The sequence below is a fragment of the Sciurus carolinensis genome, chromosome 2, assembly GCF_902686445.1.
Source record: "Sciurus carolinensis chromosome 2, mSciCar1.2, whole genome shotgun sequence".
NCBI lineage: Eukaryota > Metazoa > Chordata > Mammalia > Rodentia > Sciuridae > Sciurus > Sciurus carolinensis.
The window spans coordinates 110540673-110563532 of NC_062214.1; the positions used below are offsets into that span (position 1 = coordinate 110540673).

At 40.4% G+C, this 22860-nt stretch overlaps 1 protein-coding gene across 1 annotated transcript in view; it reads left to right on the forward strand.

Annotated features, from left to right (window-relative positions):
• The first annotated feature begins 603 nt into the window (after nucleotides 1-603).
• Nucleotides 604-22860, forward strand: part of Ehd4 (EH domain containing 4) — an 88693-nt gene continuing 66436 nt past the window's right edge. The window contains exon 1 of the mRNA XM_047540446.1: nucleotides 604-950. Within this exon, the coding sequence (XP_047396402.1) occupies nucleotides 715-950 (236 nt within the window). The 5' untranslated portion in view covers nucleotides 604-714. The remainder of the gene's footprint in view (nucleotides 951-22860) is intronic.

The window sequence follows — 22860 nt, forward strand, 5'->3', positions numbered from 1 at the left end:
ACAGAAAATCAAACATAGAAACTAAAGGAAAAGCGCCTTCAGTTGATCTACAACTAACGAGGGTAGCGTGGAGAAGTAGAAGAAACATCTACCTAAATAGATTGAAGTCCAATTCCCCTCCTTCAATTTTTGTCAATTATATCAGTGAGCATAGGTATCTTCAGTAAAATAGGGTTATCGTAACCAGCCCGCGGAAAGTAAAAACCCTGCTCATCAACTTTCTGAATTTTTCGTCCCCAGTATCGACATCCAAAGGCTTGGAATGAGTAATGTCTCAGGAGACAGAGCTGTCTCTAGAGGCTAGTTCTTGCCAGCCCAGATTTTGTCCGGAAGCCGACGCCACCTGGCCAGAGGTGGGGCTCCGGCGACCGAGGAGGCCCTTCGGATGACGCGCCTGAGCTACTCTGCACAGGCAGCACCCTCTCCCCTCCCAACCCTCCAGAAGGACTCGGTCATCAATAATTCATTAAGAGCCTCCTCCCCATTGGCTGATGCTTCCACTCTCGCTGGCAGAGACCCAATGAGGAAGAACCTGAGAGAGTTCTTCTGAATAATGAACGTACGCCCGTGACGTAGCGCCCGGAGATTGGCTGTGGCGGTGAGAGGCGGGATCAGTCTCGGGCGGCGGCGAGTGCGGCTGTGGCTGCTCTGTGCGAGTAGAGAAGGGTCTTACCCGGAGTAGGGTCCGAGCGTGGAACGTGGACGAGCTACAGGATGTTCAGTTGGATGGGGCGGCAAGCCGGCGCGCGCGAGCGCTCGGGCGGCACGGACGCCGTGCAGACGGTGACTGGAGGCCTGCGCTCACTCTACCTGCGCAAGGTGCTGCCCCTGGAGGAGGCATACCGCTTCCACGAGTTCCACTCGCCTGCGCTGGAGGACGCAGACTTCGAGAACAAGCCCATGATCCTGCTGGTGGGCCAGTACAGCACTGGGAAGACCACCTTCATCAGGTAACCCTCCTGGCCCGCGCCAGACCCCTTCCCCCACCACCTGGGCGGGTCCTCCCCACGCGTGCATGTGGTCGCCAACCTCCCACCGCCGTTGGGCAACCTGTGGTGCCTCCTCCCCCTTCAGTATCGGTCTGACCTCAGTACCCTCGGAGCACTGTGCTCTCGGCCCCGCCCCCGGGCGAGGCCGCCGAAGTCCAGGCTGACTGCCCCCAGCGGGCTGGGTCCCGGGAACCTGCCCACTGCGGGCTCGAGTCCATCTTCTTTGCTATTGAAAAGGTGTTTCTCGGGCCGGCTGTATTCTGTCACCCTTGCCTGGGGGCCCAGGGAAGGGAAGGAGAGCGACGATATAGTAAGCATCTTCTTGATAAGGGAGTGATGCCTAGGGCTAGAAGTGGAGCCAGAGGTGTGGGGTTCAGAATGGGCTGTGGAGTCAGAGTCGGAGAGCTAAGTTCCTAGCACAGTGCCTGGCTCATAGCTTTAGGGAATGAATGAATGAATGAATGAATACAACAGAAAAGTAGAGGGTATTGCCTAAGCCCCTGTCCCCTGAAGTCCTTACATGTTCCTCCACCAGAGTCCAGCCTTCGTTCAGCTTTTGCACAGCCTCTTTACCCGACGATAGGAAGTTAGCTGTGTGTGGCAGCCGCATCAGCCTGTGGAACTAAGAGGGAGTGTCAAGTTACTATTTGTTAGTTTCGGGCTGGGGATATAGCTCAGTGTTAGTTTCCATTTCTTAGGTGGATCATTCCCTTCCCTCGCACCCTTGACAACTGAAAATATTTGTCCTGCTCACGGTATCTCCGGAAGCTATTGCTGTGCTTGGTCTGTGGTTCAAATCGTATAGCGTCCTCTGAGTGACTTGAGAAATAATTTACATTGAAACTGATTGATTTTAAAATGTTTTATTTCTGAAGCAACCAGCATATTAAAACTTCCCTTTTTTGTGAAGAATTGTTTTTCTGGGTCAAACCCCATATCAATTGAAACAAAGTGACCAATCATTTAAGCTTTGGGTCCAGGGTTTTGGAAATTGTAACACTCTCTTCATCATTTGATGATCAACAGGTGTTTAGAAAACTGGGTCTATATTTGGACACATGCCATTTCTGTTAAGTAGTGACCTCTTTTTCTCCACTCCAGTGACCTAAATAGTTCCTACAAATAGAGTAGTTGTCACTATAGGAAATATGTTAAATCTAGGCCTGCAAATACACGGTGAATGAATTCACAAAGCAAATACACAGTATACTGGAATTTAATTCTAAACAATAAATTGAATATGAAGGAAGACTGAAGACAATAATGTTAAAATTGCTTTATTTGGTGCTTATTAGTAAAGTGAAAATAGTATTAAATATGTTACCCCACTCAGAAATGAACTATCAACATATTACAGAAACTGGCTCTTCCAAAGATGGCAAACAAATGGTACATTTGAGGTGTTAATAATACCAGTTTAAAAGTGCTGGGATAATAAAGTATTACAACCAAGTGGTACAAGAGTGGGAGGGTGATTTTTTTTTTTTGAGCATACATGAATAAGACCATAACATTGGTATAATTTAGTGGTGGCATGTTCACAGCGCCCTAGGCACTTCTTCCTGTTTGTCTGCTATTGTGCCTGTGTGTAATTAGGGTGTCTTGACCTGGAGGCAATGCAGCCCTCTCTCTGCTCCCAAAGCCTGATTAATAAGCAGACCGGACATAGGACACAACTCAACTCATGGAAACCTGGATCAATTTTTCCCCCCAAATTACTATTTCATTGTATTTTCATAAGAGTTTCATTATCTGGGGGAAGCTTTGTGGAATGGCTAAGCATAGTTTTAAGAAGGGTTCTAGGATTTGACTCCTAGCAACCACATCCAAATTGACTATTTCTCAGCAGGCACTGGAGCCCTGTGCAGTCCTTAGTTGAGGGAAGAATCACATGAAAAGAAACCAGTGTTCTTGAAATCTTCCCCGAGCTAAGTGGCTGTGTCCTTAGGCAATGGACATAAGGTGAACTGTGAGGTTCAGAAAATCAGTGTGAACAGGAAGCTTGGTGAGGCCACAGGATATGTGAATTTGATTGCACAGTAGGGGACTAGAGATGTATCTTTAGGGTGGAGCACTTGACTAGCATGCACAAGGACCTGGGTTCAATCTCCAGCACTGTAAAAATAAAGTTGCATGTAATTTCCAAGTACACTGGGAGGATGTGATTAGTTCCTAGGAGGAAAGCTCCAAACAAAAGGACAACCATCCTGGAGACTTGGGCACTTGGAATGGTGAACAGGGTGCTGACTATCCTGGATCCTGCCTCAGTTAGATCCTGGTTAGTGGCCTGGATGTTTGCTTCTAGCAACTGAAAACTAAAAGCTCATACTTGGCTGTGGAGGCACCTATCTACAGGTCATAGATTTTTTTTTTTTTTTAAGCATTCTTTTTTTTTTTTTTTAACCTTTATTTGTTTATTTTTTATTTTTATGTGGTGCTGAGAATCGAACCCAGTGCCTCACACGTGCTAGGCAAGCGCTCTACCACTGAGCCACAACCCCAGCCCCAGGTCATAGATTCTTATCCGCCTACCATCCTCACAACCTAAGAAGCAATTGATAACACAGGATCTGCACTGACATGGAAGGAAACTTCTCAATATAGAGCCATTGAACAAAGCCTTTGATGTGTATTCCACACCTTTACTGAAACCTTACTGTCACCTCCTGCCTCATGACTGGGAGGAACTAGGAACCCCACTAATACAAGATGGGCCAGCACAATCATCAAGGACATTCATCAGGAGTGAGGCAATTAAGTGTGTGCCTTTGTATGATGAAAAGGTATCCTAGATAGGATGCATGAAGAGCCTGGGATGTCAAGAAAATATGCTCAATTCTGCACGGATGGTCACCAGGAGAGGCCCACGTGCCATGAAGAGGATGAATAAAAACAGCAGGTTGGTGGACCCTCCTGCCAATTATAGCACTGGCTCAAAAGGAGGCTTCAGATGTGGTGAAGGTATCTGTCAGTTTCTTTGGGGTAGAGGCAGAGAAGCTGATAGCCCTGTTGTCTCTCTGTTTTATTTCTCAGAAGATAGGATGCCTGATAGGAACTGTTGACTGGTCTACCTTCAACCAGCAAAGAAAAATTAGCCAAAGAAGAAGAGATGGGCACTGGGGAAAGTGACCATATCATCTTAGACTTTGCAACAACAAGGAAGCATGGATATTGGTCTCAGTCAGGCTTGTGCTAAAAACTTGAGAAAAACAAATTTCAGATTCCTTTAGAAAACCCCTGGACCCAGGGGTGAAAAAAGCTGTTTTCATTGAAAGGATGTGAAGCCCGTCTGAAACTAATTCATCCTGCACATTGCAACTTATGACACTTAAGACCTCTACTTTCTCTCTTCCTTCTATACCTTCCCCCCACCCCCCAGAAAAGTTATTCTAATCAGGAAAAAAGAAGGAAGTCACTCAAGACTTTAAAAGGGCAGGGAAAATGAAACTAGAAAAGAAGCCAGGTATGGTGGTACATGCCTATAATCCTAGTGACTCAGGAGGCAGTGGCAGAAAGATCCCAAGTTCAAGGACAACCTTGGCAACTTAGTAAGACCCTATCTCAAAAGTAAATTATAAAATAAAAGAGGACTGGGGGTGTAGCTCAGTGGGAAAGCATCCCTGGGTTCAAACTCCAGTACCAAAAAAAAAAAAAAAGAAAAAGAAATTAGGCAAGAAACAAAGGTATTCAAATTGGACAAAAAAGTAAAATTATTTAGAGATGATGTAATTTTGTATGTAGAAAAATCCTAAATAACATACTAAAAACTATCAGAAAAAAAGTTTTGGGCTGGGAAAATAGCTCAGCTGGTAGAGTCCTTGCCTCACAAGCACAAGGCTGAGTTCGATCCCCAGTACCGCAAAAAAAAAAAAAAAGTTTTGCAGGGTTGCAGGATACAAGATTAATATACAAAATTTTAATTATATTTCTATACATTAGCAATGAATAATCCCAAAGGGAAATGAAAACTGACAATCTGATTCTGTAATTCTTATGTACCTGGGATAGCCAAAACAGTAAAACAGTCTTGATAAAACAAAGTTTGGACGACTCACATTTTCTGATTCAAAACTTACTGTATAGCCACATAAACAATACAGTGTTATAAGTACCTCGAGCTAACCAATTGTGTCACTGGAGTTTTGGAGGAACTTTGGATTGTGCAGAGGGAAATGAGGGAAGGGGAGGGGGCAGGGGAAGGAAAGATAGTAGAATGAGACAGACATCATTACCCTACGTACATGTATGATTACACGGATGGTGTAACTCTACATCATGTACAACCAGAGAAATGGAAAGTTGTACCCCATTTGTGTAATGAATCAAAATGCAGTCTGTAAAAATAAAAATAAATAAAATTTAAAAATTAAAAAAAAAAAAAATACAGTGTGACACTGGCAGAGGATAGATGTGTAGATCAATGGTATAGAATTGAGGGTCCAAGACCAAACCTTCACGTTTATGGTCGATTGATTTTTGACAAGGGTGCCAAGACAATTCAGTGGGGAAAGAACAGTCAAATGATGGTTGGACAATTGAATATCCAACTTACAGAAGGAATGAAGAAAAACTGTTACTGGGCTTCTTTTTGAAGTGTGAAAATGTTCTGAAATTGGATTGTGTATTGGTTGTACAACTTTGCAGGGTTTTTGTTTTATTTTGTTTTGTTACAGTGCTGGGGATAGAACCCAGGGCCTTATCCATGCTAGGCAAGTGTTCTACCTCTGAGCTAAATCCCCAGCCCAAGACTACACCATTTTAAGAGTAAATTTTGGATATATGAATTGTATTTCAATAAAAATAAGAAATGATTCAATCAACACTAAGTGGCCTCTGATTTATTTAAATTCCATAATTCTATAATTAATGCCAGTCAAGTAATTTCTACACCTATGTGCAATAATTTAAAGAAGAAAAACAGATGCCAAAAAGAAAACAAAGTGGAAATAAGCTAAAGGAACACTAGGGCAAAAAAACTAAAGAGTAAACATGAGAGAGGAAGAACAAGTAGCCACCATGTAATCCCTCTATGGTTTTCCCCGTGTGTTTCTCAGTGTACAAACACCTTCATTATTCATAGCACTCAGGTTGGTAAACTCAAGGTATGATCAATACTTTCTTATACAAATGCTTGATAACATAGCTGTGTTTTAAAACTTTAAATATTATCACTTAAATATAGGGCTTAATAGGGAAAAGGGGACAGGGGCTCACATGCAAGGTAGAAACAAGGTTTTTGAACAGTAAAAAGGGTCAAAAACTGGAGTGGGCTGAGTACAAAAGTGCCTGGGACAGTCAAGAAGACTTTTGAGGTATGATTAGAAGAAGGCAAAAAAATCAGGAAGTGATAGGCCCACCTCTTGGCATTCTTGCTGCAACTTTAGCAGAAAGAAGAACTGCTCTACTATTATTTTGCTTCCTTCTTTTCTCTTAAAGAAAATATTCCATTGAACATTATTATGACCCCACCCTGTTTGAGAAGGGATTAAAACCCAAAGGAGATCTGGATGCGCTAGTTCACACCTATAAGCCCAGCTACCAGAGATCCAAATTTGAGGCCTGCCTGGGCAATTTAGCAAGACCTTATCTCAAATTGAAACAAAACAAAATAAAAAGGGCTAAGGATATAACTCAATGGTACAGCACTTGCCTACTATATGGGAGGTCCTGGGGTTCAATCCCCAGTACCACCCCCTCCAAAAAAAAAAACCTAGGAAGAGCAACCCTGATGCCCCCACCCCACAGCCCAGGGCCTGCCACAGGCAAGGTTCAGCAAAGATCTGGGTAGACGGTGTAGAAAGAACTTGCAGTGGTGCAGAAAGAACTCTTAGGTGAATTCGAAGAGATGATGAAGAATATTCAAAGTATCAGAAAAATGGAAGCAGTAAAATGTCTTAAGTTTCCAAAAAACTGAGGGAATGGATTTTGAATAGGAAAAAAGCCCTAATTTTTTCTCTTGACAAGCCTGTAGACTGAATAAACAGAAGGGAAGTGCAGGCATCCATTAGGAGGCAGCCAGGTGGCATCCATTTATTAAAAACAAACAAAAAATTCATTAAAGAAACTCTGAAGCCCTGATTTGGTGGTTCTCACCCTTATGCAGATGAAAATTATAGTCTTCTTTGACAACCATGCCCTCTTCAGATCTCTCTGGAATGTTGAGATATTTAATTTTTATAAAATAATAGATTATATTTGCAGCGTACAATATAAGATCACACCTACAGGTCCTGGTGTTCATTTATTCAAATAATATTTATTTTAGGGGTTGGCACAGCTATCACAAAACTCAGATTCATGGGTAATGTGGAAAAGAATCAACTCTTAGTGACAAGGGCCATAACACTAGAAGCACAGTCTGGTCTGGGGCTTGGGTAGGACTTGTCATTCAGGCTTAGGGGTTGGAAAAGGCCTCCCGGAGGATGCAGCCTAAAGTGAACCCTGAGGAATGATCCAGAAATAGTTACCCAAAAAGGGAAAGGGAAGGTGGGGGAGTGTCAACAATGAAGCCCAAGTTTCTGGGGTGACTAGGGGTGGTTGAGCCATTCACTGAGATTGGGACCCAGGAAGAGGAAGGATGGGCATAATTATATATTTAGATTCAAGCCTGTTGTTTAAGTGAACACTGATGTGGAGATGTCTTTGAGGGCTTATATGGGCATTTGGAGGTCAGTGGGATGTCTAGGCTGTTGTATGGATTTGGGAGCATCAGTATTTGGGAGCCAGTGTCTGGACTAGAAGTCCTACGAGTATAAGGAATACGAGCATTTGAAAGTGAGAGGAGGAGGAACTTGTGGAAACCCTGCGGGGGAAGTCACCAGAGGGGTGGAATAATGCCAGGGGAGGACAGTGGTTTTACCATTGGACTTTTTGGGGTGCAAGTGACAGAAATCGAACTGGAATTGGCTGAAGTAAAGAGAGAAAAAAAATTCATGAGACTGATCAGACCAGGATGTGCCACCATCAAGATTCACTGTCATTTCCCTTGTCTGTATTGGCTCTTTCTCAGGCAAACTCCCCTCGTGGGGTGTACAGGTGACCATCTTCAGTTCCAGACTCATGTTCCACAGCTTAGCAGCCCCAGTGGGAAGAAGGAACCTTTTCCCAACAGTTTCAGCAAAAGTCTCAGATTGGAGTCTCACTGGTTCCAATATGGCCATAGGCCCATCCCTGCACTAATCCCTAGAGCAGGGCACGGAGTGGCTGGAGTAGGATGAGCAGCCTCCAAACCACATGGTTGAGGCGTGAGGGAAGGCAGCTTCTCAAAAAGCTTTTCCCAAAATAGAGGTTGGTGCAAGTCAAGCAAAACAGCAAATGACCCCACAAAAGCCACCGAACGGGAGACTGGTGGTCAGATGCTTCTGGGAAAAGGTTTGAAACAGAACCAGCAGATTAGCCATCAGGAGCCAGGGAGACCTTGGCAAGACCATGTCTGTAAGTGGTGGTGATGGAAGCCAGATGGTGGTGGGTTGAGGAATGAGTGGGAGGTAAGGCATCAAATATAGAAAATCCTCAGCAACTGGCACTGGAAGGGAGGAACCATGCCCTGGTCATAGGCATTATGTGGATTTGATTAAAGATGAGTATGACCTCAGAGTTAAAAGTGGATGGAAGGTGGGGAGGGGAGGCATAGAGAGAGCACCCGTAAGCAGCTAGTGTTCAAGAACTAAGGAGACAGGACTCTGAGCAGAGATTCTAAGGAGGGCAGGGAAGGCTGCAGGGCAGGTGGGGTGTTGTGTTGACCACGGTAGTCAACACAGCCAGACCTGCAGGTGACCTGCTTGTCAACTTGCTACATTATCTGCTTGCAAGTAGCAGTGATCAGGAGAAATGGGGGACAGGGGTTAATTATAAAATTCTCTTCCTTATCTCCCATCTAGAAACTTCCTTCTAAAATGCATTTCAATATACTTTTCAAACCTCAGGAAATTATGAATGAGAATGTTGGAAGTTCCTGGGTCTGACTGAAGACCAAATCACCTGGAGGCCTTTAAAAACAAAGATTAGAGAGTCCATTCTCAGACCTCCTAAGTCCGAATCTCTGTGAGGCAGGCTAAGAGTGATTCTTACACAGCCTCCTCCAGGAAAGCTTTGAGAACCATTGATACATGAAGATTCAGTTAATGGAACAATGACAGATGGACCATCAGTCCTGAATAAGGTTAGCCTTAACCCAGAAGAGGGAGACTGACTTTGGTGAACTTTCCACCTGTTCATATTTTTAGCAAAGACTTATATGAAGACAAAACTTATATGCTCACAAAACTGTATATTAAATGATGAATACAGTCCAGTAAAGTGATTTTTTTTCACTTAATATATGAACATTTTCTTATGTCATTAGTCTTCAAAAATAACTTCAACAATTACATCATATTCTATAGTACAAATGTAGCATTTAAGTTGTTTTGAACTTTATGCAATTATACATAATGTTGCAGTGAACATTTTTGATCATAAATCTTTATTTCTAGTTTTTTCTTAGAATAGTCTGAGCATAAATTACTGCATCAAAAAGATAGATACTTTTCCTAAATGTATTTACTTATATTTATTTATATCTATATATATTCCTTTTCAGAAAAGTTATTTCAAATTAAACTCCCATTGGAAATATGAATATCACTATTTCACCAAATTGTTAGTAAAACTAAAAATTATTTTAACATAATTTGCTTTTTTTATTTTTGTGGTTGAACTTATAAAATATATAGTCATCATCTGTATTTCTTTGTGAATTGTCTGTGAACTTTGCCCAACTTTCATTTCTTTTCATTCATCTTTTCAATATAGATATGATGAATATTTTTCACAATAACAGATATTAATCCTTTTCCATGGTTATTATAAGTATTTTTCTGGAAGTTTGCCTTTTAACTTTTTTTTTTTTTTTTTAACCAGGAATTGAACCTCAGGGCACTTAACCACCAAGCCACATCCCCACTGAGCCACATCACCGGTTCTTTTTTGTATTTTGTTTAGAGACAGGGTCTCACTGAGTTGCTTAGGGCTTCACTAAGTTACTGAGACTAGCTTTGAACTTGAGATCCTCCTGCCTCGGCCTCCTGAGCTGCTGGGATTATAGCTATGCATCACTGTGCCCAACTGCCTTTTAACTTTTTGTGATAATTTTTTATTTGTAGGTATACTTAAAATTTATGACCAAATATATATGGATTTTTGTTTGTTTATTTGTCTTTTCAAAGACAAACATGAGTTCGTGAGTTCAAAGCCAGCCTCAGCAAAAGCAAGGTGCTGAGCAACTCAGTGAAACCCTGGCTCGAAACAAAATAAGAAATAGGGCTGGGGATGTGGCTCAGTGGTCCAGTGCCCCTGAGTTCAATCCCTGGTACCCATCCCCCCAAAAAGAACCAACTCTTCATGTCATTGATCCTTTGTATTCCTTTTTTTATTCTCTTTCAATGATTTCAGTTCTGATACTGTTTCCTTCCTTCTACTAGTTTTGGAATTGGTTTGTTCTTATTTTTCAAGGATGTTGAAATGTGTCATTAGGTTGTTTATTTGGGATCTTTCTGATTTTCTTATGTAGGCACTCATAGCTATGAACTTTCCTCTTAGAACCACCTTCATAGTGTTCTGGGTGTTCTGATATATTGTATCATTATTCTCAGAATTCTAAGAATTTTTAAATTTCTCCCCTGATTTTTTTCTGTTACCCATCCATTGTTCAAAAGTATATTGTTCAATCTCCATGTGTTTATTTAGTTTCTGTAGATTTTTTTTTTTTTTTTGGTGCTGATGTCTAATTTCATTCCATTATGATCAGATAACATGCAAGAAATGTCAATTTTTTTTGTACTTGCTAAGAACTGCTTCATGGCCTAAAATGTGATCTATTTTGGAGAAAGTTCCATGAGCAACTGAGAAGGAAGTGTATTTGGATATTGTTGGATAAACTGTTCTATAGATGTCTATTAAGTCCATTTGATTTATAATATTTTTTAGGTCTGAAGAGTCTTTACTGAGTTTACCTCTGGATGATCTGTTTATCATTGAGGGAGGTTTTTGAAATCACCCAGTATTATTGTACTGGGGTCTATCTGAGTTTTTAATTCAAGTAATATCTTTTTTATGTAATTAGGTGCATCAACATTTGGGGCATAAATATTTACTGCCATTAAATTTTTTTGTTGGACTGTTCTTTTTGTTGGATTATATCTTTTTGTTGGATTGTTGTGCTTGTTTGGGGGCTTCATTTGCATGGTATATCAAATTCCAATCTTTTACTTTGTCTATAAGGTAAGTCTCCTGCAAACAATAGTTGATTCTTATCTTTTAATTCATTCTGCCAGTCTAGGTCTTTTAATTGGAGAGCTAAACCATTTACATTCAATATTATTATAGAGCAATTTTTATTAATTCCTGCCATTTTGATTTATTTCTAATGTATAATTTGGTCCTGTTTCTCATTTGCTTAGTTACTTTTAAAATGAGATTTGTCCATTTAGGTATTTTCTATAGTCCCAGTTTAGCAGTGGGCTTTTAAAATTCTCTCCTGATTTTGAATGTTAGGCACTTTAATTATGTGTTGTGGAGAGGTGCATTTTTGATCTTGTCTGTTTGGGGTTCTGAATACCTCCTCTATCTGGATGTCAATCATTCTCAAGGTTTGGAAATTTTTCTGTTATTATTTCCTGCTGCTGGGACTAAAAGACCTGACCAGAACAATTTTAGAGAAGGAAAAATTTATTTGGGGCTCACAGTTTCAGAGGTCTCAGTCCATGGACAGCAGGCTCTATTCCTCGGGGCTCGAGGTGAGGCTGAAAATCATGGTGAAGTGTGTGGCAGGTGGAAGCAGCTCACTTGATGACCAGGGAGCAGAGAAAGAGAGTCTGTTCTCCAGACACAAACTATATACCCCATAGCCACACCCCTAGGAACCCACCTCATCCAACCACACCCTACTTGCTTTCAGTTACCACTCAGTTAATCCCCATGAAGGGATTTATTTAATGATTGGATTGAGGCTTTTATAAGCCAATCATTTCTCCTCTAAACCTTCTTGCATTGTCTCACACATGAGCTTTGGAGGATACCTCACATCCAAACCATAACATTCTGCCCCTGACCCCCAAAAGTTCATGACCATCTCACAGTGCAAAGTACATTTAGTCCATCTCCAAGAGTCCCCATAGTCTCAAGAGTTCCAAGATTGCCCAAAAGTTCAAGTTCACAGTCTCCTCTGAGACTCAGGGCAAGCTTGCATAGGGAGTTTCTGTGAAAGTCAAAAGCTATTTAAAACTATCCAATATATAATAATAAGCTATTTAAAACTACCCAATAAATAATGATACAGAATAAACATTTTCATTCACAAAAATAGGGGTATATAAAGAAGGAATAGGACCAAAGCAAGACTGAAATCCAGCAGGGCAAACATGTCCTGTAGCTCCATGTCCCATATCAAGAGTACATTGCATCATGATGTTCTCTTCAAAGGGCTTGTGTAGCTCTACCCCTGTGGCCTTGTTGGTTGCAGCCCAAGTGACCTTTCTGTTGACTAATCTCTGCTCGATTCCTGAAGCTTTCCTAAGACAATGTCCCATGTTACTGGCATTTCTTAATTTCAGGGGTGTCCACTGCAGCTTTGGCTTCCTCCTCACATTTCTTGATTTGCCCTTTCAGGGACAGTCTGCAGGGACTCCGGAACTGTTGCTCTTTGTCTGGTCTCCCAGGCCTTCCATTGAAATCTTGGTGGAAGCCTCCATGACCCCCTAACTCTAGCATCCTGTATTCCTGCAGAACTGTCACTACATGATTGATGCCGTCATCTCAGGCAGCAGCCAAGCCTCCAGGGACCCTGGCTGCAGTGGCCTCTGAGTGCCTGGGTAGCTGAGCATATTGAAAAGATTTCCTACACCCCCTTTTGCAAGAAGGGTGCCCCACTAGTCTCTTCTGAAGATAATTTTTACTTTTACTCCTTTGAGCCTGAGGTGGGTGTGGTCTTGCCAGCTCCTGAGATGCCCTTAAGCCATCTTTCTTATTGTCTCTGGGCAGTCTTTAGGATTTCTTTAGTGGTAGTTATATCTTTAACAACTGCAACTTCCTTAGCCCCAGTTTTACTCCCACCTTTCAAGTCCAAGTTTTTCAAATCTTGCTGCTCTGCTTTCTGCTCCTTATTATCACAGTAAACTTGGCTAAAAGCCACCAGCAATATCCTTGCCACTACCTGAATGCTCAGCTGTCTAGAAATTTCCTCTGCCAGGTTAAGAAGTCTTGCTTTTAAAATCAGCCTCACAGAAAGTTTCAGGACATGGGTAAAATGCAGATAACTTCTTAGCCATAACATAACACAGATGGCCTCTAGTCCAATTACTGATAGTGTCCTCCTTTTCCTCCAAACCCTTTCAAGCCCTGTCTTCACTGCTCATGGTCCTATTGACATTCTGATCTTCTGAGCTCCCACCAAAATTGGCTATTATGCTCAGCTTACAACAATTTAAAGCATTTCCAGCACTCACTGTTAAGCATCTCAAAATTCCTCCCATCAATTCCAAAAAAACTCAAAAAACTTCTGAACCACATGATCAGGTTAGTCACAGCAATGACCTCACTTCTTGATACCAATTTCTGTTTTAGTCAGCTTTTTCACTGCTGTGACTAAAAGATCTGGTCAGAACAATTTTAAGAGGAAATGTTTATATGGGGGCTTACAGTTTCAGATGTCTCAATCCACAGAGAGTAGGCTTCATTCCTCAGGGCTCAAGGTGAGACTGAACATCATGGCTGAGTGTGTGGCAGATGGAAATGGCTCACAAGATGATCAGGAAGCAGAGAGAGACTCTGCTTGCCAGATACAAAATATATACCCCAAGGCTACACCCCTAGGGACCCACCTTCTCCAGCCAGTTACCACTCAGTTAATCCTTATCAGGGAATTAATTCAATGATTAAGGATTTTATAATTAAGGCTTTTATAATCCAATCATTTCTTCTCTAACTTTCTTGCATTGTCTCATGCATGAGCTTTTGGGGGACCCTCTCAAGTTTTGGAAATTTTTCTGTTATTTCCCTGAAGAATAATTCATGCCATTAACCTACATCTCACAGCCCTCTTCAATTCCAATGATTCTTAAATTTGGTCTCTTAATGTTGTCCCAGATTTCTTGTATATTCTGATCATGGTTACTTATTTTCTTTAATACTGTCTGAATGTTCAAGGATGACAACCTTGTCTTCTAGCTCTGAGATTCTGTCTTCAGCATGGTCTATTCTATTAGAGAAACTTTCAACAGAACATTTTGTTTGATTTATTTTCTTTCATTTCCAAGATTTCTCTTAGTTTTTTTAATATCTTTATTTCCTTATTGAATTTCTCATTCATATCCTATACTGACTTCCTTATTTCATTCAGTTGTTTTTCTGTGTTTTCTTGGAATTCGTTGATCATTTTTATAATTGTTCTTTTGAATTCTTTATCTGATATTCCATCCACTTCAGTATCTCTGAAGTCAGTTGTTGGAGAATTATGAACCTTAGTATGTATCATGTTACCTTGTTTTTCATATTTTTTTTATTCCTCTGCTGGGCTTTATTCATCTGTTGGGATGGATTTCTCTACCACTCTTATGTGTGGGTCTTTTTAGGACACAGTCTTCCCTTGCCAAAGTGTCCTAGCGTGATCTGACCTGAGACCCCTTGTAGGTGTGACATCCACAGCCTTTGTTTTAATTTACTGTTTTTACTGTAGAAGTGAATGTCCATGAGTGGTCCCTAGCCATTCCTACCCACGTAGGAATGGTTCTAAGTTTGGAGGTTTTGTCTCTTCCGTTCTTTGTATTGAAGTATCACTGAAGTTCAAGTGCGGTTAATTTGTGTGTGGAGTAAGGTGCATTGTGTCTCTGCCGGGTTTAGTTCAGCAGCAGAATCTCTATCCTGTAAACTCATAGTGGCTTTGTTGATTCCCAGCACCTCACTAAGAAGCAGTACTCCCACCGCCTGAATCCTAAGCCATGGAGCACCTGGAAATGCAGTCTTCCTCTAATCCACTATCTTGAATCCTCTTCATTTGTAAATTCTCATACCAGCACCATACTGTCTCAAATAATATCACTTTTAAATACTTTTTAACAAATGGTAACTTCGGACCTTTCTCAGGTCATCATTTTCCAAATGCTGTCAACCATAATTATTTTCCAAATGCTATCAATCATCATTTTTTTCTTATCCTTTGAGAAGAACTTTAAAATTACTTTGTTAGGTATTTCAAAAAAATCCTATTGGGATCCATGTGCATTGGAACTGCATTATATCTCTAAATTATATTTTTCATAATTGCTCTTCCCAAACAGGACTTCAGCACTACTTTGAAAGAATGATTTACTTCTGCAGATTCTACATAGTTCTTATTAATGTTGTCCTTAGGAATTTTATACTCAGCTATTCTTCTGAAAAGATTTTTTTTCCCTTGTATTCTTTGGCTGAGTGTATAAGGCAGCTACAGAGTTTTGCAATTTTAGTCTATATCTGGTCATTTGACTCTGAAAGTTATTTGGACCCCTTTTTAGTAAATTCTCCTAGGTCTTCTAGATATCTGCTGTATTAGTTACATTCATGATTACTTTGTTTCCTCTTATAGTTCATATTTTATCATACTGGGAAGTGGACATACCAAATTTCTCTGGTTAGCTTTGTTATTTCACCTTAAGATAGCCTGTTAGATGTTGATTTAATATTTTATAAATTAATCATATTAAGAAATTATCTGTCTCATTAGTTTACAAAAGGATTTTATTTAAATTCTTTTATTTGAAAAAAATAGAATGAATAATGAGTTTTGCTAAATGCCATTTTACCTTTTCCTTTCACCTTTATTCTGTAGAACACACTCATGGGAGATTTTAATAAGTGTTCAGAGGGAAGAAAAGAATTCTATAGTCAAGTAATTTTGGAAGATGCTGTGATTTATAAGCCATTCCACCATGAAGACTTGTGGATACTACAGATCAGAATTTACAACCAAAAGTCTGTTGTTAGATTCATAAATTACAATTTATAACATCAGAGATGATGAATAATCATTGTGTGAGCAAATGAAAGACTGGGATGACACAGGACTCCAGGAAATTGATTTGATTTTAACAGACTTCCTCTCCCTTTCTTCATCCTCCTTCTGAAAGTCATCAAGGAGGGGTATAGGTAGTGGCAGCAGGTTAGATAGCAGAGTACTCCACGTACTTCCCGCTCTGCATAGTGTGAATGCCATTCAAAGCTGGGGGGAAAATGGATGTGAGACTGCACCCAACAAATTGTAATTTTTTTAGTTTAACAGGCTGATGTCCATTCCCTGAGTAGGCACAGCAGTTTGAAAGACAAGTTTCAAAGACCAGCAAACAATTGTAGAGATAATATGTCAATGATTTAACTAAATGAAAGTAAAACACACTTAAGGAGGACACAGAATTTTAAATGGAAATTTTTAAAAAATAGAAATGAAGATCTAACTTAAGAAGATTAAAATTTTAAAGTATGTATTTGTTCACTGATATTTATCTCAGCCTTATGAAAGCTATTCATTTTTAATGCTGAGATTGAACCCAGGGCTTCACACATACTAAGCATGTACTCTCACACATACTAAGCACGTACTCTACAACTAAGTTACAACATTACACCCAAGAAATGAAATGGTTAAATGCCTAACAGGAAATGGCAAACTAATTTAATACATGCTTACCTCATGTTTCCAGAGTTTTGTTTTGTTTTGTTTTGTTTTTGTTTTGCAATCCTGGGAATCAAACTCAGGGCCTTATGTGTACCAGACAAGTATATTACCACTGAGTCACACTGTCAGCCTTTTTTATTTTATTTTGAGACATGGTCTCACTAAGTGAGACTGGCCTTAATTTGCCATCCTCTTGAGTCACTGGGATTACAGGCATGCACCACCACAGTCAGCTTCAAATTTTCAATGCTGTGAGGAAATATTAATGTTGAAAAACTAATACAAAGTTTTTTAAACGCTTTATGATTACAGTTTTATAAAGAAAATAATCCTGTTCACAGAAAAATGACTGGAAATATATCAAAATATTAAAAGTAGTCATTACCTTGAACTGATGTGGTCTCATGAGAGCTACTAAGCTTGTCCTCAGCAGTTTTCTTCTCTATAAGCTAAGGATAAAATTATGTGCTCCAATGACAGGATGAGATGACAAGACAAATGTGTGCAATGTATCATAAAGCCTGCAGCACTGTTACAGAATAACATGCTGTTTGATGGTTTCTAGAAGTAGCAGTGATGGAGTTAGTACTAGTTTCCTAGAGAATATTTATGTGCCCTGGACCATTTGATAAGACTTTGCAGTAGTCCATGTTAGATTCTTCTCCCCGTTCTGCTGCTTGGTCTTAAACACAAGGATGGATTAAATGATGAAAAGTGTTTTAAAAACATTTCCAAGTTTAGGACGAATTAGAGTGGAAGGACTAGCCCTTTCTTGTCAATCTCTCTCCTGGTGAAGAGTGAAGTAAGTAAATATTATCAATAAAAATAATGTGAAACTTCTCAACATTTATCATAAATATGTTTACGCTCAGTCCTAATTTAGAAATAAAGGAATAGCACTTCTCCACTGAACTCAAAGTTGTGCTTCTTTTTAATCTTCTTTTACATCTATATGGTTTAAAACCTTGGTAGTACTCAAAGGAATAAGGTGACTGTGGGTTAGTTTCATGCTCTTTTGAAAAATGTTTCAGGCATACCAATGAGTTGAGCCTAATGTACACAGATGCCTTTGTATACACTAACATGTTTCTTTAAATCTTGTTTATCATCACAGATCATTTCTCTAGATTTTGATTTGAGAATGTTAAAATAATGCTCAAACAATACCTCAAATATATATGCTATATTATTTTTTAGAGTATATATTGAATACCTATTTTTAAATCTTCCATTTGTAATGATTCACAGAACATGTTCCTGTAAACACTGCCTTTGGAGGCTGACTCAGCCACTTAAGCTCTGATTTAGCACATGTAGTGACCTTACAGGACAAAAAGAAATCTTGCCTTCTAATAAAATACTTAACCTGTTTGAGCTTTAATTTCCTTATTTGTAAAATTGGGGTAAAAATAGTAAACTATTCATAAAGTAGTTTAGGATGAGATGTGACTATTTATGTAGAGGCTTTAGCACAACCTGACAGGTGCGGTGACACATGCCTATAATTCTAGCTACTCAGGAGGCTGAGGCAGGAGAAACAAGAGTTTGAGACTAGTCTCAACAATTTAACAACACTTCAGTCTCTAAACAAAAAAATTTTTTTTTAATGGCTAATTATAGAGTTCAGTGGTAGAGTGCTTGCCTAGTATGCATTACATCCTAGGTTTGAGCCCCAGTACCACAAAAAAAAAAAAAAAAAAAAAAAAAGAGAGAGACTAGTACATACCAAGTCCTCAAATATTAGGGACATGTATTACAAAAAATCATAATATTTCTCTCCGAGGGTAGACAAAGTTCACAGTTGGAATTTTGGGCTATTATTGAATAATATTACTAAAATGTTATTGAATAATGTCCCTTTTTTTTTTTTTTTTTTTTTTTGAGACAAGCTCACTAAGTTGCTTGCCATCTCCTGCCTCAACCTCACAAGTAGCTGAGGTTACAGGCGTGCAACAACCATACCTGGTAAAAATGTGTGCTTCTAAATGAGTATGTTCATTGCTTGGAAGGCATTTATAGAATTCTGTTAGCTTTTTTTCCTTTTATTTGTCTTTCAGCATTCATTAAAGATTAATCATTTCCAATTTAAAGCTACATGGAAATGGCACTTGGCTAAAATAATGTTACTCTTATGGTGGTGGTGTTTTTTGTTTGTTTGTTTTATTTTGTTTTAGTCATTCTTAGACCCACCTTCGAGAAAATGGTGCTTGGGGATGTTGAGAAACTTTTCTTTGTCCTGAGAGTTTTTCCTTCCCTTTGTCTCAAATGACATTCTTTCTATGAAGTTTAAGGAATTTTCTCCGGCCTAAGCAATTAAAGAAAAGACATCATCCACATCTATCCTTGCATCAAAGTAGTTCCTCAAGTGTAGCATTGGCAGCTTGTATGCTCAGGAGCCATTTGGATAAGGCTGGATGGGGGACCTTGTTGGACAAGGACAAGGAGAGGTCAGGTCTCCTGTCCACCCTGCCCCTTTGGCCCAGCTGCTTGGAATCCAAATGTCTGTACCTTTTTATGTTGATGGCTTGGCTTGAGAACCTTGGAATAATCACCGCTTGAGTTGGCAGTCCTCCCTGAGAACACAGGAAAGGGGAGCAAGGTGGCGCCAAGAACTAGAATCAAGCCTCTAACCTACAGGATGCCTGCGGAGTGGGCTGCTTGGCTTGGAATCACGGTGGATTATTTTCTGTAGTTTTCCTGTGGCCTCTTGTTCCTTTGAACTCTTGTTATTATGGGTAACACCATAGAATCCCTGGGACTCCTAGTGTGGGGAAAGCCCCTGAGGGGTCATAAAAGGGTTTAATACAGTGGATCAGCCTGGTCCACATGACTGCAAGGCTAATCCTCTAGGGTTCATCATACCTCAGGATCTCCCTTCCCTTCCAGGTTGCTGTTTTTGAACTTCATCACTTCAGCGTCACTTTTTCCATTTCATTATCTTGGTTGTTCTTAGTTCCCTTGCTGCATTGACATGTGCCTGCCTGCCCAGCAATGTGACATGTCTGCATGTCAGTGGAACTTCAGGGCAGTCGGCTTAGATTATATTAACTTGTGTATCTGATAGGTCCCACTGAGGGTGCAGTGAGCTGGGGATCTGGGAGGGTTTCAAGGTCATGGGGCTAAGCTTAACATAAGAGCAAAAGTCTTGGACCAGAAGGGAGGGGCTCCAGGTCCTGGGGCCACTGAATCTGACCAGCAGCAAGTCACTTGCCTGCACATTATAATCCACAGTCTCCTCCCCTGTAAAGACAAGGGGTTAGATTAAATGATTCCAAAGACTTTGAGGTTTAAAGTTCTGAATCTATAGTCTGTGCCCTGCAGGAAGTGACAATCCATGGGAAAAGAGAAAATAGGCCCACAACTTACCACCATAGTAGGTGTCAGGCCACAAGCTCACAAGGGCTCCCCAATGTAAATGCTTGTTACAGTCAAATACTCCTTACACTGCAGATTCCTTTGCAGTAAGGTCATACTAACTGCTCTCCACCAATGTAGATAAGGATGTGTATTTCATAAGACCCTCACTGGCATTGAGTATTACTTTTTTTTTTTTTAAGATTTTGTTAATATTCTATGTCCTTAATTGGTATTACTTTGGTAATGAAATTGAACATTGAATTTCGACTTCTTATTACCTGTGGGAGAAAGTATCACTAAACAAATTAATAACCTAAGCAAGCATTATCGTGCAGTAATTCTTCCTAGTTCTAGTTCTTCCTCTGCATCTGGGACCCAGAGACTGAATAATTTACCAAGGTCACAGTTGAGGGGGCACTTTGTACTTCACATTGTTTCATATTTGCAGCTTGCTTTAAAAATAAGTTGACATTAAAGTTGACTGGCAGACTTGCTACTTAGGAAACTCTAGCTTCTATTATAGCAAAACTTGAAAGTAGGAAACACCTGCTCTTCTTTAAATAATTTTATAATTGAAGTTTTTCCCTGAAACCCCTGTTATTCCAAAATTAGTAGAATTTGCTGTGCTTTTATATAAATGAAATTTCAGCAGATAATTCAGGAACTTCTCAGCAATGATCATCAACATAAACACACTTTACACATGAGTTGTCCAATCAGGGACAACTACCTAACTAAACCATCCGCATGCCCTCTCACTTCTACCCAAGGCCCATTTTCCCCTCCTTGGCCTGGAACCTGAAGAACCTTCCTCCTGCCCATGTCTGGGGAAAGTGCAGAAGAGGGGCCCTATGGCAGCAAGCCACTCAGGTTGGAACTCAACCCTGAGTCTTTACTCTAGAAACTACTGGTGCACCTCTTGTCTGGTTCATCTGTTTTACTGTATGTGTGATTTTTTGCAGGCCATTGGGACCAGCCATCCCCTGTTGTTAACCATGATCCTATGGAACAGGGCCTACCAAGTGTCAAACCAACACTTGGACATGACCCTTTTGTGAGTTGGGAACTGTGTACCCAGGGAGCCCAGCAACCCTGGTTTCCGTTTGTCCAAGTGTCTAGCCTCTCCTAGTGTCTTCCCTTCCTCAATCTCTTCCCAGAGCCTCAGGGCCTAGCCTCGTCCCAGTCACAGGGCATCAAAATCAAACTGGACATTGCAGGGTATGCAATTTGGCTTTGAATTCTAGCTTTGCTGTCGAATGACTTCAGACTTGAGATCCCAGAGTGGATGTGAGCCTGGGCATTTGAAATCCACACACTCTGGAGACACTTCGAATACTACAGTTTCAGACTATGAGACATTCTCCCAGTTGATTGTACCAGTGTTCCTATGATTTGTGTGCAATTTTTAAAGAATTTATCAATGTGGGCATTTCTGCTCCTCAGGGTTTTTACTGGGTTCTTAGGTGCACTAAGATTTTCACTGAAAAAGTTTCGAAAAACAATTTTAAATTATATATGAACACACTTCGAAACAATAGTACATTCTTACCCCAGCTTTTCTCTAGAGAGAATGGGGAGAGCTGGCTTGCATCATCAAGGAGGCCAGAGGACTCATGGGGGGACAATTTGGAGAGACGTTTTCCCTTAATTAGAGAAAATAGAAGAGGTCTTATACTCAATGGCACATCCCAGGTGAGGGCCTTGAATGTCCCTGTGCTGCTCATCTCTGAGCAAGCCACTCACTTAAGGCCAAGTTTAAACCCATGTGGAGAACTGGGCACAATGCCACGCACCTGGAGTCCTAGACACTTGAGAGACCAAGGTGAGAGGATCCCCTGAGCCCAGGAGTTTAAAGCCAGCCTGGGCAACATAGCAAGACCCCTCTCAAAACAAAGCAAAAACAAAGAAATGTTTCTAGAGAGTGCAAATTCCGAAGTTGAACTCCCTGCAATTTCCTCTCAACCACTTATTGTGTGACCTTAGGCAAGTTGCTTGGCTTCTGATGCCTCAATATTCCCATCTTCAAAATGAGGATAGTGTTATCACCCACCTGAGAATGTTGTAAAGACTAAGTCATGTGCAGATAGAAGACTTTGTGCCTTCTCAGTAAACGCCAGGTTGCATTACCAGATTTTTTTCCCACAATTACTCTTAATTTAGGGGACATTTCAAAATGATATATCTATTCTAGGGCTCCATGACTTCACAGGCATGTAAACACTTTGGGCAAAGTTAAAACTGGCATCAACATCAATTAAAGGTTTAGAATATAGTCTACTAAGATTACTAATCAATTTTTATTTTCTTTACATAGAAAACAGTTTAAAGGATAGCTTCATTTCTCATTCTTATAAAGATGACAAAATTGTGTTTGGTATTTGATGTTTAATTCTTTTCCTTCTATCCCTGGAAACAGAATCACAGTTTTCATTTGACCAATCAGGACTTTTAAAAACAAATAGTTTTGGACCAAATAGTTTGTTTGCTGCAGGAGTAAGGAGCTACAGAAAATCATGCAGGTTTCCTTCCTTGAACCCTTCCTTCCCTAGGTGAATGATCATCCCTCTAGCAGAGTGGGGACAGGAGTCTGTCCCAATCACCTTTATTTTTTTCATTGTTTTGTGGTGCTGGGGATCAAACACAGGATCTCATACACACAAGGCAAATGCTATACCATGAGCTCTATTCCCCAGGCCCCCAGTCACCCAAATGCCTTGCAGAGTTCACAGACAGGTGAGTTAGGAACATGGTGAACACCATGATGAATGCAGGCACAAGATGCCTGGGGACCACAGAGAAACTGTGCCTGCTTGCAGCTCAGTTGAAGTG